This window comes from Callionymus lyra, chromosome 5 (genome assembly GCF_982586985.1).
Source record: "Callionymus lyra chromosome 5, fCalLyr1.hap1.1, whole genome shotgun sequence".
Taxonomy (NCBI): Eukaryota; Metazoa; Chordata; class Actinopteri; order Syngnathiformes; family Callionymidae; genus Callionymus; species Callionymus lyra.
This window is the reverse complement of record NC_141822.1, coordinates 528,363-548,416: the sequence shown is the minus strand read 5'-3', so window position 1 is coordinate 548,416 and position 20,054 is coordinate 528,363. Positions and strand designations below refer to the sequence as shown.

Below are 20,054 nucleotides of genomic sequence, written 5' to 3'. Positions count from 1 at the left end.
GTGTGTTGAGGTGTGTGTTGAAGTGTGTGTTGAGGTGTGTGATGAAGTGTGTGTTGAGGTGTGTGTTGAAGTGTGTGTTGAGGTGTGTGTTGAAGTGTGTGTTGAGGTGTGTGATGAAGTGTGTGTTGAGGTGTGTGTTGAAGTGTGAGTCACTTACGTTGACAATAAAGTATTTTAAACGGTCCTATAAAAAACAAACAGGAAGCGGCGCTGGTCGCACTCTGCCACGTCATCAGTGTGCGCCGCAGCTGGTGTCGCTCCCGCCGCGTCACAGCGACAGTGATGCGTCTGTGCTGCGTGTCGGTGCTGCTGCTGCTGTGCTCGCGCGCCTCCGCGCTGCTGGACGGGCTGTACTGCGGGACTGAGGTCTGCTACGATGTTCTGGGCGTCAGCAGGGAGGCCAGCAAGGCGGAGGTCGGACGAGCTTACCGCCAGCTGGCCCGGCGGTACCACCCGGACCGGTACCGAACCGGAGAGCCGGGCCTGGAGGGAGAGACGCGAGAGTCCGCCCGACAGAAGTTCCTGCTCGTGGCGACCGCGTACGAGACTCTGAAGGTGATGGCGGATCCATTCAATGGAACTTTATTGATACCTGTGTTGACATCCAGTGACATGAGATCTAGAGTCATCCTGATTCAATGGAACTTTATTGATACCTGTGTTGACATCCAGTGACATGAGATCTAGAGTCATCCTGATTCAATGGAACTTTATTGATACCTGTGTTGACATCCAGTGACATGAGATCTAGAGTCATCCTGATTCAATGGAACTTTATTGATACCTGTGTTGACATCTAGTGACATGAGATCTAGAGTCATCTTGATTCAATGGAACTTTATTGATACCTGTGTTGACATCCAGTGACATGAGATCTAGAGTCATCTTGATTCAATGGAACTTTATTGATACCTGTATTGACATCTAGTGACATGAGATCTAGAGTCATCCTGATTCAATGGAACTTTATTGATACCTGTATTGACATCTAGTGACATGAGATCTAGAGTCATCCTGATTCAATGGAACTTTATTGATACCTGTGTTGACATCTAGTGACATGAGATCTAGAGTCATCTTGATTCAATGGAACTTTATTGATACCTGTGTTGACATCGAGTGACATGAGATCTAGAGTCATCCTGATTCAATGGAACTTTATTGATACCTGTGTTGACATCTAGTGACATGAGATCTAGAGTCATCCTGATTCAATGGAACTTTATTGATACCTGTATTGACATCTAGTGACATGAGATCTAGAGTCATCCTGATTCAATGGAACTTTATTGATACCTGTATTGACATCTACTGACATGAGATCTAGAGTCATCTTGATTCAATGGAACTTTATTGATACCTGTGTTGACATCCAGTGACATGAGATCTAAAGTCATCCTGATTCAATGGAACTTTATTGATACCTGTGTTGACATCGAGTGACATGAGCTCTTAAGTCATCCTGATTCAATGGAACTTTATTGATACCTGTGTTGACATCCAGTGACATGAGATCTAAAGTCATCCTGATTCAATGGAACTTTATTGATACCTGTGTTGACATCCAGTGACATGAGATCTAGAGTCATCCTGATTCAATGGAACTTTATTGATACCTGTGTTGACATCTAGTGACATGAGATCTAGAGTCATCTTGATTCAATGGAACTTTATTGATACCTGTGTTGACATCCAGTGACATGAGATCTAAAGTCATCCTGATTCAATGGAACTTTATTGATACCTGTGTTGACATCTAGTGACATGAGATCTAGAGTCATCCTGATTCAATGGAACTTTATTGATACCTGTATTGACATCTAGTGACATGAGATCTAGAGTCATCCTGATTCAATGGAACTTTATTGATACCTGTATTGACATCTAGTGACATGAGATCTAGAGTCATCCTGATTCAATGGAACTTTATTGATACCTGTATTGACATCTAGTGACATGAGATCTAGAGTCATCCTGATTCAATGGAACTTTATTGATACCTGTATTGACATCTAGTGACATGAGATCTAGAGTCATCCTGATTCAATGGAACTTTATTGATACCTGTATTGACATCCAGTGACATGAGATCTAAAGTCATCCTGATTCAATGGAACTTTATTGATACCTGTGTTGACATCTAGTGACATGAGATCTAGAGTCATCTTGATTCAATGGAACTTTATTGATACCTGTGTTGACATCGAGTGACATGAGCTCTAAAGTCATCCTGATTCAATGGAACTTTATTGATACCTGTGTTGACATCGAGTGACATGAGATCTAAGGTTTGTGTTTAAAGAAAGTCGTCCTGACGAGTGACTCACTGTCTCGTCATCCTTAGTTTCACCAACAGACGTTGGAAACAAAAAAGGTTTGAGAAAGTTTAGATCATGTTTTGTATTATTTTTCCAGGGCGTTTGTTCTTCAGTGAAATGTCAGCCTTATTATAATTATTATAATTATTGTAATTATTCTAATCATCATTAACGACTGCACGGAAAAGTTTAAGAGTGACACGTCACGTCATGAGTGACATGACATGTTTGACCTGAGGTTGTTTGAGCAGCGATGAAAGGTTTGAAGATGAAAGATGATTTAAAGTTTGGAGGTTCTTTCATGTTCTTTCATGTTCTTTCATGTTCTTTCATGTTCTTTCATGTTCTTTCATGTTCTTGCGTGTGCAGGATGAAGACTCCAGGAGGGACTACGACTACATGCTGGACCACCCTGAGGAGTATTACCAGCACTACTACGCTTACTACCGACGCCAGCTCACGCCTAAAGTGGACGTGCGGGTCGTCATCCTGGTCACCATCTGTGCCATCTCCATCTTCCAGGTGTGTTGTCATGGTGATGTATTAACACTGTCACCTCTGGCCTTGTTGTGAACACATGAAACAAGAAGAGTGCAAGATGACACAATCACTCCTGTCCGCAAACTCAGAAGTAAACATTGTAATAACACGAGGAACGAGGTCCCTGAGTCTATGAGTGTTGCATCATGGGAGGAGCGTTGGTGCTCCATGTGTTCACTGATGACAGTGTTGCATCATGGGAGGAGCATTGGTGCTCCATGTGTTCACTGATGACAGTGTTGCATCATGGGAGGAGCGTTGGTGCTCCATGTGTTCACTGATGACAGTGTTGCATCATGGGAGGAGCATTGGTGCTCCATGTATTTACTGATGACAGTGTTGCATCATGGGAGGAGCGTTGGTGCTCCATGTGTTCACTGATGACAGTGTTGCATCATGGGAGGAGCATTGATGCTCCATGTATTTACTGATGACAGTGTTGCATCATGGGAGGAGCGTTGGTGCTCCATGTGTTCACTGATGACAGTGTTGCATCATGGGAGGAGCGTTGGTGCTCCATGTGTTCACTGATGACAGTGTTGCATCATGGGAGGAGCATTGGTGCTCCATGTATTTACTGATGACAGTGTTGCATCATGGGAGGAGCGTTGGTGCTCCATGTGTTCACTGATGACAGTGTTGCATCATGGGAGGAGCATTGGTGCTCCATGTGTTCACTGATGACAGTGTTGCATCATGGGAGGAGCATTGATGCTCCATGTGTTCACTGATGACAGTGTTGCATCATGGGAGGAGCATTGGTGCTCCATGTGTTCACTGATGACAGTGTTGCATCATGGGAGGAGCATTGGTGCTCCATGTGTTCACTGATGACAGTGTTGCATCATGGGAGGAGCGTTGGTGCTCCATGTGTTCACTGATGACAGTGTTGCATCATGGGAGGAGCGTTGGTGCTCCATGTGTTCACTGATGACAGTGTTGCATCATGGGAGGAGCGTTGGTGCTCCATGTGTTCACTGATGACAGTGTTGCATCATGGGAGGAGCGTTGGTGCTCCATGTGTTCACTGATGACAGTGTTGCATCATGGGAGGAGCGTTGGTGCTCCATGTGTTCACTGATGACAGTGTTGCATCATGGGAGGAGCATTGATGCTCCATGTGTTCACTGATGACAGTGTTGCATCATGGGAGGAGCGTTGGTGCTCCATGTGTTCACTGATGACAGTGTTGCATCATGGGAGGAGCGTTGGTGCTCCATGTGTTCACTGATGACAGTGTTGCATCATGGGAGGAGCGTTGGTGCTCCATGTGTTCACTGATGACAGTGTTGCATCATGGGAGGAGCGTTGGTGCTCCATGTGTTCACTGATGACAGTGTTGCATCATGGGAGGAGCATTGGTGCTCCATGTGTTCACTGATGACAGTGTTGCATCATGGGAGGAGCATTGATGCTCCATGTGTTCACTGATGACAGTGTTGCATCATGGGAGGAGCATTGGTGCTCCATGTGTTCACTGATGACAGTGTTGCATCATGGGAGGAGCATTGGTGCTCCATGTGTTCACTGATGACAGTGTTGCATCATGGGAGGAGCATTGGTGCTCCATGTGTTCACTGATGACAGTGTTGCATCATGGGAGGAGCATTGGTGCTCCATGTGTTCACTGATGACAGTGTTGCATCATGGGAGGAGCATTGGTGCTCCATGTGTTCACTGATGACAGTGTTGCATCATGGGAGATGATCATGATGACAGTAGTTTGTTCAGTGATGTCACCAGTGAGTCCAGGTTAACCACAGAGCTTCTGATCAACCTGTTGACCTGTTGACCTGTTGACCTGTTGACCTCCTCCTGGACACGTTCTCACCTCAACACGGCATCAAAGCACCAACACTGTAGAACATGCACCTGCAGATGTTAATGATCCTCCTCAGAAGGTTCTAAGACTCATGGTGTCGAGCGACTCAAACGACTGGACTTCATGTCTAGACCTGTGGACGAGGATCACGTGAAGCTTTATTTTGTTGATGATGTCAGAAGTGATGATTACCTTCGATGATGTCATCATAGTTGTGACGTCACTTCATGTCCTTTTCTTGTTCAATTATCATTCCAGAGATATTTGAACGTTTAACTCCAACATCCTCGTTATTCCTGAAGTTCATGAATCTTTTCATCGTCCTATGACCTTGAACAGGTACATAAGAGTTAATGATTCTGTTTCAAATGTAATTATTAGTCATTAATGGATTAACAAAGTTTAAAATTAACATAGAAAATGAACACAGGGGGCGCTGCTGAGCACAGCATGGGCTAGACGGGATTTTTAGAGCCTCACAGAAGAAATTATAGAGATATTGTTTCATAAGCTCATCAAAGTTCTTACACACCAGAAGTCCTGAGGTGATGTTTTAGAGCCACTAGTGTCCAGAAGAACACTGATGATGGATCAGGAGGAGCTGCTGGACTTGTTTTCAACCAGAGTCTGATAACAAGTCCTAGTCGTGGTAGATGTTCTGATGAAGCTCTAGTCAGAGTTTATATCTCCGGTTCTTTTCTACACTCAACTCTTCCAGATCCTGACATCATTTAAGGTGACTTTAGATGACATTGATCTTCTACGAATCTTCAAAATGATTGATCACGATCAGCAAACATTGTCAATCTCACTAAACAATCGTATGCACTTTGACCCCTGGAGGAAGTTAAACTACCAAACAATGTTCTTTTTTTCACCCGTTCTCCTTTTCAACACTTCTCTCTGATAGACAACACAAGTTTAAATGCTAATACCACAGTGTAGTGATTTCCCATGATGCACCAACTAGACGTAGTATTTCCAGACAGTGTTCCTGCTCATGGAGTCTTGACTCTTAATATCAAAACCTGTTTCTCTCAGTTTGACTGTGTCCTTCACTTCTATCTGGGAAGAATAAGAGCTTATCTCAGGTGATTTAAATGATTTAATGTTCAGTTAATGTAAGAACAAACATCTCATGACATTTAAATGATTTAATGTTCAGTTAATGTAAAGAAAACAAACACATCATGACATTTAAATGATTTAATGTTCAGTTAATGTAAAGAAAACAAACACATCATGACATTTAAATGATTTAATGTTCAGTTAATGTAAGAACAAACATCTCATGACATTTAAATGATTTAATGTTCAGTTAATGTAAAGAAAAAAAACACATCATGACATTTAAATGATTTAATGTTCAGTTAATGTAAAGAAAACAAACACATCATGACATTTAAATGATTTAATGTTCAGTTAATGTAAAGAAAACAAACACATCATGACATTTAAATGATTTAATGTTCAGTTAATGTAAAGAAAACAAACACATCATGACATTTAAATGATTTAATGTTCAGTTAATGTAAAGAAAACAAACATCTCATGACATTTAAATGATTTAATGTTCAGTTAATGTAAAGAAAACAAACACATCATGACATTTAAATGATTTAATGTTCAGTTAATGTAAAGAAAACAAACATCTCATGACATTTAAATGATTTAATGTTCAGTTAATGTAAAGAAAACAAACACATCATGACATTTAAATGATTTAATGTTCAGTTAATGTAAGAACAAACATCTCATGACATTTAAATGATTTAATGTTCAGTTAATGTAAAGAAAACAAACACATCATGACATTTAAATGATTTAATGTTCAGTTAATGTAAAGAAAACAAACATCTCATGACATTTAAATGATTTAATGTTCAGTTAATGTAAAGAAAACAAACACATCATGACATTTAAATGATTTAATGTTCAGTTAATGTAAGAACAAACATCTCATGACATTTAAATGATTTAATGTTCAGTTAATGTAAAGAAAACAAACACATCATGACATTTAAATGATTTAATGTTCAGTTAATGTAAAGAAAACAAACACATCATGACATTTAAATGATTTAATGTTCAGTTAATGTAAAGAAAACAAACACATCATGACATTTAAATGATTTAATGTAAAGAAAACAAACACATCATGACATTTAAATGATTTAATGTTCAGTTAATGTAAAGAAAACAAACACATCATGACATTTAAATGATTTAATGTTCAGTTAATGTAAAGAAAACAAACATCTCATGACATTTAAATGATTTAATGTTCAGTTAATGTAAAGAAAACAAACACATCATGACATTTAAATGATTTAATGTTCAGTTAATGTAAGAACAAACATCTCATGACATTTAAATGATTTAATGTTCAGTTAATGTAAAGAAAACAAACACATCATGACATTTAAATTATTTAATGTTCAGTTAATGTAAAGAAAACAAACACATCATGACATTTAAATGATTTAATGTTCAGTTAATGTAAAGAAAACAAACACATCATGACATTTAAATGATTTAATGTAAAGAAAACAAACACATCATGACATTTAAATGATTTAATGTTCAGTTAATGTAAAGAAAACAAACACATCATGACATTTAAATGATTTAATGTTCAGTTAATGTAAAGAAAACAAACACATCATGACATTTAAATGATTTAATGTTCAGTTAATGTAAAGAAAACAAACACATCATGACATTTAAATGATTTAATGTAAAGAAAACAAACACATCATGACATTTAAATGATTTAATGTTCAGTTAATGTAAAGAAAACAAACACATCATGACATTTAAATGATTTAATGTTCAGTTAATGTAAAGAAAACAAACACATCATGACATTTAAATGATTTAATGTTCAGTTAATGTAAAGAAAACAAACACATCATGACATTTAAATGATTTAATGTTCAGTTAATGTAAAGAAAACAAACACATCATGACATTTAAATGATTTAATGTAAAGAAAACAAACACATCATGACATTTAAATGATTTAATGTTCAGTTAATGTAAAGAAAACAAACACATCATGACATTTAAATGATTTAATGTAAAGAAAACAAACACATCATGACATTTAAATGATTTAATGTTCAGTTAATGTAAAGAAAACAAACATCTCATGACATTTAAATGATTTAATGTTCAGTTAATGTAAAGAAAACAAACACATCATGACATTTAAATGATTTAATGTTCAGTTAATGTAAGAACAAACATCTCATGACATTTAAATGATTTAATGTTCAGTTAATGTAAAGAAAACAAACACATCATGACATTTAAATTATTTAATGTTCAGTTAATGTAAAGAAAACAAACACATCATGACATTTAAATGATTTAATGTTCAGTTAATGTAAAGAAAACAAACACATCATGACATTTAAATGATTTAATGTAAAGAAAACAAACACATCATGACATTTAAATGATTTAATGTTCAGTTAATGTAAAGAAAACAAACACATCATGACATTTAAATGATTTAATGTTCAGTTAATGTAAAGAAAACAAACACATCATGACATTTAAATGATTTAATGTAAAGAAAACAAACACATCATGACATTTAAATGATTTAATGTTCAGTTAATGTAAAGAAAACAAACACATCATGACATTTAAATGATTTAATGTTCAGTTAATGTAAGAACAAACATCTCATGACATTTAAATGATTTAATGTTCAGTTAATGTAAAGAAAACAAACACATCATGACATTTAAATGATTTAATGTTCAGTTAATGTAAAGAAAACAAACACATCATGACATTTAAATGATTTAATGTTCAGTTAATGTAAAGAAAACAAACATCTCATGACATTTAAATGATTTAATGTTCAGTTAATGTAAAGAAAACAAACACATCATGACATTTAAATGATTTAATGTTCAGTTAATGTAAAGAAAACAAACATCTCATGACATTTAAATGATTTAATGTTCAGTTAATGTAAAGAAAACAAACACATCATGACATTTAAATGATTTAATGTTCAGTTAATGTAAGAACAAACATCTCATGACATTTAAATGATTTAATGTTCAGTTAATGTAAAGAAAACAAACACATCATGACATTTAAATGATTTAATGTTCAGTTAATGTAAAGAAAACAAACACATCATGACATTTAAATGATTTAATGTAAAGAAAACAAACACATCATGACATTTAAATGATTTAATGTTCAGTTAATGTAAAGAAAACAAACACATCATGACATTTAAATGATTTAATGTTCAGTTAATGTAAAGAAAACAAACGCATCATGACATTTAAATGATTTAATGTTCAGTTAATGTAAAGAAAACAAACACATCATGACATTTAAATGATTTAATGTTCAGTTAATGTAAAGAAAACAAACACATCATGACATTTAAATGATTTAATGTTCAGTTAATGTAAAGAAAACAAACACATCATGACATTTAAATGATTTAATGTTCAGTTAATGTAAAGAAAACAAACACATCATGACATTTAAATGATTTAATGTTCAGTTAATGTAAAGAAAACAAACACATCATGACATTTAAATGATTTAATGTAAAGAAAACAAACACATCATGACATTTAAATGTTTTAATGTTCAGTTAATGTAAAGAAAACAAACACATCATGACATTTAAATGATTTAATGTTCAGTTAATGTAAAGAAAACAAACATCTCATGACATTTAAATGATTTAATGTTCAGTTAATGTAAAGAAAACAAACACATCATGACATTTAAATGATTTAATGTTCAGTTAATGTAAGAACAAACATCTCATGACATTTAAATGATTTAATGTTCAGTTAATGTAAAGAAAACAAACACATCATGACATTTAAATGATTTAATGTTCAGTTAATGTAAAGAAAACAAACACATCATGACATTTAAATGATTTAATGTTCAGTTAATGTAAAGAAAACAAACACATCATGACATTTAAATGATTTAATGTAAAGAAAACAAACACATCATGACATTTAAATGATTTAATGTTCAGTTAATGTAAAGAAAACAAACACATCATGACATTTAAATGATTTAATGTTCAGTTAATGTAAAGAAAACAAACACATCATGACATTTAAATGATTTAATGTTCAGTTAATGTAAAGAAAACAAACACATCATGACATTTAAATGATTTAATGTTCAGTTAATGTAAAGAAAACAAACACATCATGACATTTAAATGATTTAATGTTCAGTTAATGTAAAGAAAACAAACACATCATGACATTTAAATGATTTAATGTTCAGTTAATGTAAAGAAAACAAACACATCATGACATTTAAATGATTTAATGTTCAGTTAATGTAAAGAAAACAAACACATCATGACATTTAAATGATTTAATGTTCAGTTAATGTAAAGAAAACAAACACATCATGACATTTAAATGATTTAATGTTCAGTTAATGTAAAGAAAACAAACACATCATGGCTCGTCCTCAGGTTCTGAAACTGATGTCAAAATAGAACTCAGACCAGATTCTCAATCTTTCTTTAACACGTGACGCTAAACATTTGATATCATTCTTATCTCACCAGACGCTGAGAAAGCATTCGGTCGAGTCGAGCGAATACTTATTGACATAAAAATATAGTCCACACCAGTGGTCGAGGTAATACCTGGATCACGTCGACATACTTTAAAGTTCACGGTGGAACAAGACGAGGTTTTTGTCTCCAACCGTTTCCAAACATTTGAATATTTACAACAGAAACACAATCTTCATCAAAGTCTTCACATGTCAAAGTCCGTTTTGCTGTAAATATCTTAAATTTCCACTTGTGCGAACACATGACTTTCTCTCCTCAGATCCACATGTTAAAGGTAATGTTTGTTATCTATGATAAAACCACACTAGCCTGGGATGGAAACATTAAATGATGTGTTTCTGTCAGAACGAATCCCTTCGTCGTCGCTCTTTAGAAATCTACGTCTTGAACAGTCAACACTTGACTCGACTCAAAGACTCGTCTCACCTGCTGGTCTCACCTGCTGGTCTCACCTGCTGGTCTCACCTGCTGGTCTCACCTGCTGGTCACACCTGCTGGTCTCTCTCAGTACTACAGCTGCTGGTCTCACCTGCTGGTCTCACCTGCTGGTCTCACCTGCTGGTCTTACACACCTGCTTGTCTTACACACCTGCTGGTCTCACCTGCTGGTCTCACCTGCTGGTCTCACCTGCTGGTCTCACCTGCTGGTCTTACACACCTGCTGGTCTCACCTGCTGGTCTTACACACCTGCTGGTCTCACCTGCTGGTCTCACCTGCTGGTCTCACCTGCTGGTCACACCTGCTGGTCACACCTGCTGGTCTCTCTCAGTACTACAGCTGCTGGTCTCACCTGCTGGTCTCTCTCAGTACTACAGCTGCTGGTCTCACCTGCTGGTCTCTCTCAGTACTACAGCTGCTGGTCTCACCTGCTGGTCTCTCTCAGTACTACAGCTGCTGGTCTCACCTGCTGGTCTCTCTCAGTACTACAGCTGGCACAGCAGCTACAACGAGGCCCTCAACTACCTGGTGACGGTTCCCAAATACCGGATCCAGGCCACGGAGATCGCCAAGCAGCAGGGTCTGCTGAACCGACCCAAGGAGAAGGGCAAGAACCGGCGCTCCAAAGAGGAGATCCGGGAGCAGGAGGAGGAGGTGATCCGGGACATCATCAAGACCAAGATCGACATCAAAGGAGGCTACCAGAAGCCCAACCTGAGCGACATCCTGCTGTGTCAGATGGTCCTCTTCCCGTACTACCTGAGCCAGTACCTGAGGTGGTACGTTAGCTGGATCTACCGCTTCACCCTGTGCAGGGAAGACTACGGTCCGGAGGAGAAGCTGTACCTGATCAGGTGAGTTCTTGATCAAACACCTCCACGTGTCACGACAACCCTGTGGTTCTTCAGGAGGAACATGAAGATGTCTCAGGCGCAGTTCGACAGCGTGGACGAGACCTCGGTGCAGACCTACCTGGACAAGCAGCTGTGGATCAGAGACAACTACGAGGTCTGTGATCAATAGTTAGTCGTATGTCAATCAATGAGTGTCGTCTGTGATCAATAGTTAGTCATCTGTCAATCAATGAGTGTCGTCTGTGATCAATAATTAGTCATCTGTCAATCAATGAGTGTCGTCTGTGATCAATAGATAGTCGTCTGTCAATCAATGAGTGTCGTCTGTGATCAATAGTTAGTCGTCTGTCAATCAATGAGTGTCTTCTGTGATCAATAGTTAGTCGTCTGTGATCAATAGTTGTTCATCTGTCAATCAATGAGTGTCGTCAGTGATCAATAGTTAGTCGTCTGTCAATCAATGAGTGTCGTCTGTGATCAATGAGTGACGTCTGTGATCAATAGTTAGTCGTCTGTCAATCAATGAGTGTCGTCTGTGATCAATAGTTAGTCATCTGTCAATCAATGAGTGTCGTCTGTGATCAATAGTTAGTCATCTGTCAATCAATGAGTGTCGTCTGTGATCAATAGTTAGTCATCTGTCAATCAATGAGTGTCGTCTGTGATCAATAGTTAGTCGTCTGTCAATCAATGAGTGTCGTCTGTGATCAATAGTTAGTCATCTGTCAATCAATGAGTGTCTTCTGTGATCAATAGTTAGTCGTCTGTCAATCAATGAGTGTCGTCTGTGATCAATGAGTGTCGTCTTTGATGAAGAGTTAGTCATCTGTCAATCAATGAGTGTCGTCTGTGATCAATAGTTAGTCGTCTGTCAATCAATGAGTGTCGTCTGTGATCAATAGTTAGTCGTCTGTCAATCAATGAGTGTCGTCTGTGATCAATAGTTAATCGTATGTCAATCAATGAGTGTCGTCTGTGATCAATAGTTAGTCGTCTGTCAATCAATGAGTGTCGTCTGTGATCAATGAGTGTCGTCTTTGATGAAGAGTTAGTCGTCTGTCAATCAATGAGTGTCGTCTGTGATCAATAGTTAGTCGTCTGTCAATCAATGAGTGTCGATGGGTCAATAGTTAGTCATCTGTCAATCAATGAGTGTCGTCTGTGATGAAGAGTTAGTCGTCTGTCAATCAATGAGTGTCGTCTGTGATGAAGAGTTAGTCGTCTGTCAATCAACGAGTGTCGTCTGTGATCAATGAGTGTCGTCTTTGATGAAGAGTTAGTCATCTGTCAATCAATGAGTGTCGTCTGTGATCAATAGTTAGTCGTCTGTCAATCAATGAGTGTCGTCTGTGATGAAGAGTTAGTCGTCTGTCAATCAATGAGTGTCGTCTGTGATCAATAGTTAGTCGTCTGTCAATCAATGAGTGTCGTCTGTGATCAATAGTTAGTCATCTGTCAATCAATGAGTGTCGTCTGTGATGAAGAGTTAGTCGTCTGTCAATCAATGAGTGTCGTCTGTGATCAATAGTTAGTCGTCTGTCAATCAACGAGTGTCGTCTGTGATCAATGAGTGTCGTCTTTGATGAAGAGTTAGTCATCTGTCAATCAATGAGTGTCGTCTGTGATCAATAGTTAGTCGTCTGTCAATCAATGAGTGTCGTCTGTGATGAAGAGTTAGTCGTCTGTCAATCAATGAGTGTCGTCTGTGATGAAGAGTTAGTCGTCTGTCAATCAATGAGTGTCGTCTGTGATGAAGAGTTAGTCATCTGTCAATCAATGAGTGTCGTCTGTGATGAAGAGTTAGTCGTCTGTCAATCAATGAGTGTCGTCTGTGATGAAGAGTTAGTCGTCTGTCAATCAATGAGTGTCGTCTGTGATCAATAGTTAGTCGTCTGTCAATCAATGAGTGTCGTCTGTGATCAATAGTTAGTCGTCTGTCAATCAATGAGTGTCGTCTGTGATCAATAGTTAGTCGTCTGTCAATCAATGTGTGTCGTCTGTGATCAATAGTTAGTCGTCTGTCAATCAATGAGTGTCGTCTGTGATCAATAGTTAGTCGTCTGTCAATCAATGAGTGTCGTCTGTGATGAAGAGTTAGTCGTCTGTCAATCAATGAGTGTCGTCTGTGATGAAGAGTTAGTCATCTGTCAATCAATGAGTGTCGTCTGTGATGAAGAGTTAGTCGTCTGTCAATCAATGAGTGTCGTCTGTGATGAAGAGTTAGTCGTCTGTCAATCAATGAGTGTCGTCTGTGATCAATAATTAGTCATCTGTCAATCAATGAGTGTCGTCTGTGATCAATAGATAGTCGTCTGTCAATCAATGAGTGTCGTCTGTGATCAATAGTTAGTCGTCTGTCAATCAATGAGTGTCTTCTGTGATCAATAGTTAGTCGTCTGTGATCAATAGTTGTTCATCTGTCAATCAATGAGTGTCGTCAGTGATCAATAGTTAGTCGTCTGTCAATCAATGAGTGTCGTCTGTGATCAATGAGTGACGTCTGTGATCAATAGTTAGTCGTCTGTCAATCAATGAGTGTCGTCTGTGATCAATAGTTAGTCATCTGTCAATCAATGAGTGTCGTCTGTGATCAATAGTTAGTCATCTGTCAATCAATGAGTGTCGTCTGTGATCAATAGTTAGTCATCTGTCAATCAATGAGTGTCGTCTGTGATCAATAGTTAGTCATCTGTCAATCAATGAGTGTCGTCTGTGATCAATAGTTAGTCGTCTGTCAATCAATGAGTGTCGTCTGTGATCAATAGTTAGTCATCTGTCAATCAATGAGTGTCTTCTGTGATCAATAGTTAGTCGTCTGTCAATCAATGAGTGTCGTCTGTGATCAATGAGTGTCGTCTTTGATGAAGAGTTAGTCATCTGTCAATCAATGAGTGTCGTCTGTGATCAATAGTTAGTCGTCTGTCAATCAATGAGTGTCGTCTGTGATCAATAGTTAGTCGTCTGTCAATCAATGAGTGTCGTCTGTGATCAATAGTTAATCGTATGTCAATCAATGAGTGTCGTCTGTGATCAATAGTTAGTCGTCTGTCAATCAATGAGTGTCGTCTGTGATCAATGAGTGTCGTCTTTGATGAAGAGTTAGTCATCTGTCAATCAATGAGTGTCGTCTGTGATCAATAGTTAGTCGTCTGTCAATCAATGAGTGTCGATGGGTCAATAGTTAGTCATCTGTCAATCAATGAGTGTCGTCTGTGATGAAGAGTTAGTCGTCTGTCAATCAATGAGTGTCGTCTGTGATGAAGAGTTAGTCGTCTGTCAATCAACGAGTGTCGTCTGTGATCAATGAGTGTCGTCTTTGATGAAGAGTTAGTCATCTGTCAATCAATGAGTGTCGTCTGTGATCAATAGTTAGTCGTCTGTCAATCAATGAGTGTCGTCTGTGATGAAGAGTTAGTCGTCTGTCAATCAATGAGTGTCGTCTGTGATCAATAGTTAGTCGTCTGTCAATCAATGAGTGTCGTCTGTGATCAATAGTTAGTCATCTGTCAATCAATGAGTGTCGTCTGTGATGAAGAGTTAGTCGTCTGTCAATCAATGAGTGTCGTCTGTGATCAATAGTTAGTCGTCTGTCAATCAACGAGTGTCGTCTGTGATCAATGAGTGTCGTCTTTGATGAAGAGTTAGTCATCTGTCAATCAATGAGTGTCGTCTGTGATCAATAGTTAGTCGTCTGTCAATCAATGAGTGTCGTCTGTGATGAAGAGTTAGTCGTCTGTCAATCAATGAGTGTCGTCTGTGATGAAGAGTTAGTCGTCTGTCAATCAATGAGTGTCGTCTGTGATGAAGAGTTAGTCATCTGTCAATCAATGAGTGTCGTCTGTGATGAAGAGTTAGTCGTCTGTCAATCAATGAGTGTCGTCTGTGATGAAGAGTTAGTCGTCTGTCAATCAATGAGTGTCGTCTGTGATCAATAGTTAGTCGTCTGTCAATCAATGAGTGTCGTCTGTGATCAATAGTTAGTCGTCTGTCAATCAATGAGTGTCGTCTGTGATCAATAGTTAGTCGTCTGTCAATCAATGAGTGTCGTCTGTGATCAATAGTTAGTCGTCTGTCAATCAATGAGTGTCGTCTGTGATGAAGAGTTAGTCGTCTGTCAATCAATGAGTGTCGTCTGTGATGAAGAGTTAGTCATCTGTCAATCAATAAGTGTCGTCTGTGATGAAGAGTTAGTCGTCTGTCAATCAATGAGTGTCGTCTGTGATGAAGAGTTAGTCGTCTGTCAATCAATGAGTGTCGTCTGTGATGAATAGTTAGTCATCTGTCAATCAATGAGTGTCGTCTGTGATCAATAGTTAGTCATCTGTCAATCAATGAGTGTCGTCTGTGATGAAGAGTTAGTCATCTGTCAATCAATGAGTGTCGTCTGTGATGAAGAGTTAGTCATCTGTCAATCAATGAGTGTCGTCTGTGATGAAGAGTTAGTCATCTGTCAATCAATGAGTGTCGTCTGTGATCAATAGTTAGTCATCTGTCAATCAATGAGTGTCGTCTGTTCCATGATGTGTCTCTGACAGTTTGAACGAACCTGAGTGTTTTACGCTGCCGTCTCCTCTGTCAACGCTCTGGTGTTAAAACTGATATTATTGTTTACTTATAAATCCATCAAGTTATTTCAAACTCTAAAGCTGAGCTTCATGAACCAGAGAGATGTAGAGAAGGTAGCCTCGGCCCATGTTTATGACATGTTTATGACATGTTTATGACATGTTTATGACATGTTTATGACATGTTTACAGACATGTTTATGACATGTTTACAGACTTGTTTATGACATGTTTATGACATGTTTATGACATGTTTACAGACATGTTTATGACATGTTTACAGACATGTTTATGACATGTTTACAGACTTGTTTATGAGATGTTTATGAGATGTTTATGAGATGTTTATGACATGTTTACAGACTTGTTTATGACATGTTTATGACATGTTTATGACATGTTTATGACATGTTTACAGACATGTTTATGACATGTTTATGACATGTTTACAGACTTGTTTATGACATGTTTATGACATGTTTACAGACTTGTTTATGAGATGTTTATGACATGTTTATGACATGTTTACAGACTTGTTTATGACATGTTTATGACATGTTTCCAGACATATTTATGACATGTTTATGACATGTTTACAGACTTGTTTATGACATGTTTACAGACTTGTTTATGACATGTTTACAGACATGTTTATGACATGTTTATGACATGTTTACAGACATGTTTATGACATGTTTACAGACATGTTTATGACATGTTTATGACATGTTTACAGACTTGTTTATGACATGTTTATGACATGTTTACAGACATATTTAGGACATGTTTACAGACATATTTAGGACATGTTTACAGACTTATTTACAGACATGTTTATGACATGTTTACAGACATGTTTATGACATGTTTACAGAAATGTTTACAGACATGTTTATGACATGTTTACAGACATGTTTACAGACATGTTTATGACATGTTTACAGACTTGTTTACAGACATGTTTATGACATGTTTATGACATGTTTACAGACTTGTTTATGACATGTTTACAGACTTGTTTATTACATGTTTACAGACTTGTTTACAGACATGTTTACAGACATGTTTATGACATGTTTACAGACATGTTTATGACATGTTTACAGACATGTTTGAAGACATGTTTGCAGACATGTTTACAGACTTGTTTACAGACATGTTTACAGACTTGTTTACAGACATGTTTACAGACATGTTTGCAGACTTGTTTACAGACTTGTTTGCAGACTTGTTTACAGACATGTTTACAGACATGTTTACAGACTTGTTTACAGACTTGTTTGCAGACATGTTTACAGACATGTTTACAGACTTGTTTACAGACTTGTTTATGACATGTTTACAACATGTTTACAGACATGTTTATGACATGTTTACAGACATGTTTGAAGACATGTTTGCAGACATGTTTACAGACATGTTTACAGACTTGTTTACAGACATGTTTGCAGACATGTTTGCAGACTTGTTTGCAGACTTGTTTACAGACATGTTTACAGACTTGTTTGCAGACTTGTTTGCAGACTTGTTTACAGACATGTTTACAGACTTGTTTGCAGACTTGTTTGCAGACTTGTTTGCAGACTTGTTTACAGACTTGTTTGCAGACTTGTTTGCAGACTTGTTTACAGACATGTTTGCAGACTTGTTTGCAGACTTGTTTGCAGACTTGTTTGCAGACTTGTTTACAGACTTGTTTACAGACATGTTTGCAGACTTGTTTGCAGACTTGTTTGCAGACTTGTTTGCAGACTTGTTTACAGACATGTTTGCAGACTTGTTTACAGACTTGTTTGCAGACTTGTTTACAGACATGTTTGCAGACTTGTTTACAGACATGTTTGCAGACTTGTTTACAGACTTGTTTGCAGACTTGTTTACAGACATGTTTACAGACATGTTTACAGACTTGTTTACAGACTTGTTTGCAGACTTGTTTGCAGACATGTTTGCAGACATGTTTACAGACATGTTTACAGACATGTTTACAACATGTTTACAACATGTTTACAACATGTTTACAGACATGTTTATGACACAACAATAGGAAACAAGGGTCATGTTAACCAGCTAAAGACTGTTAGCTGCAGCTACCTGCTAACAACAACAGCCTTTCTTTCAACAACAGGAAGCTACATGCTACATGCTACATGCTACATGCTACATGCTACATGCTACATGCTACATGCTAAAAGCAGCTGAACATGAACCGTTGAGTGTTTGTGTCTCAGACCTACAGGAAGGAGCAGGAGGAGGAAATGAAAATCAAAATGGCCACCGATCCCAGGATGAAGAGGTACCGGCGCTGGATGAAGAACGAAGGACCAGGTCGCCTGACGTTCGTGGACGACTGAGGGCGAGGTGCGAGTCCGCGTCACCAACATGTCTGCCTCAGTGCCCACGAGCAAGGACTCCAGCTGTCATGAGAAGATATTTTCATAACTTTTGTAACATCTTCATCCTTTGATTCGTGTCGTGATGGAACCTTCGCTCGACGCCGTCCAGTGACCTCTGGGTCAACAGCTGCTGAAGTGTCCTTGAGCAACCAGGCTTTTGTAAGAATAAACATTTGTAACGACTCCATCCTTGCTTCTCTTCACCTCCTGTCCAGGGTGTCCCTCTACTGCAGCTGAGATGACAACTGTTACACACACAAACACACACACTTCCCACAAACACACACACTTCACACAAACACACACACTTCCCACAAACACACACACACACTTCCCACAAACACACACACACACTTCCTACAAACACACACACTTCCCACAAACACACACACTTCACACAAACACACACTTCACACTTCCCACAAACACACACACACACTTCCCACAAACACACACACACACTTCCTACAAACACACACACTTCCCACAAACAAACACACTTCACACTTCCCACAAACACACACACACACACTTCACACAAACACACACACTTCACACAAACACACACACTTCACACAAACACACACACACACTTCACACAAACACACACACACTTCCCACAAACACACACACACACTTCCCACAAACACACACACAAATACAAACACACACACACACACAAACACACACACACTTCCCACAAACACACACACACTTCCCACAAACACACACACTTCACACTTCCCACAAACACACACACTTCCCACAAACACACACACTTCACACAAACACACACACTTCCCACAAACACACACACGTCACACAAACACACACACTTCACACAAACACACACACGTCACACAAACACACACACACTTCACACAAACACACACGTCACACAAACACACACACTTCCCACAAACACTTCACACAAACACACACACTTCCCACAAACACACACTTCACACAAACATACACACTTCCCACAAACACTTCACACAAACACACACATTTCACACAAACACACACACTTCCCACACACGTCCCACAAACACACACACATCCCACAAACACACACACTTCACACAAACACACACACTTCACACAAACACACACACACTTCCCACAAACACACACACTTCCCACAAACACACACACAAACACACACACTTCCCACAAACACACTCACACACTTCCCACAAACACACACACACACTTCCCACACACACACACACACACTTCCCACAAACACACACACTTCACACTTCCCACAAACACACACACACACTTCACACAAACACACACACACTTCCCACAAACACACACACACACACTTCCCACAAACACACACACACACTTCCCACAAACACACACACACACACTTCCCACAAACACACACACACACTTCCCACAAACACACACACGTCACACAAACACACGCACTTCACACAAACACACACACGTCACACAAACACATACACTTCCCACAAAGACTTCACACACACACACTTCCCACAAACA

At 38.4% G+C, this 20,054-nt stretch overlaps 1 protein-coding gene across 1 annotated transcript; it reads left to right on the top strand.

The window, feature by feature from the left end:
• The first annotated feature begins 259 nt into the window (after positions 1-259).
• On the top strand, positions 260-18,716 carry dnajc25 (DnaJ (Hsp40) homolog, subfamily C, member 25). The gene is made up of 5 exons (XM_087790385.1): positions 260-555; positions 2,688-2,840; positions 11,202-11,572; positions 11,627-11,726; positions 18,369-18,716. The coding sequence occupies exons 1-5, from the start codon at positions 283-285 to the stop codon at positions 18,489-18,491; spliced, it is 1,020 nt and encodes a 339-aa protein (XP_087646511.1). The 5' UTR covers positions 260-282; the 3' UTR covers positions 18,492-18,716.
• The last annotated feature ends 1,338 nt before the right edge of the window (positions 18,717-20,054 follow it).

Excerpts from the sequence above, each read along its gene's own strand:
- dnajc25 (XM_087790385.1), top strand. The coding sequence starts at position 283 with ATGCGTCTGTGCTGCGTGTCGGTGCTGCTGCTGCTGTGCTCGCGCGCC. Across the intron at positions 2,841-11,201 it reads GTGCCATCTCCATCTTCCAG|TACTACAGCTGGCACAGCAG; the intron begins GTGTGTTGTCAT and ends GGTCTCTCTCAG. Across the intron at positions 11,727-18,368 it reads GGATCAGAGACAACTACGAG|ACCTACAGGAAGGAGCAGGA; the intron begins GTCTGTGATCAA and ends TTTGTGTCTCAG.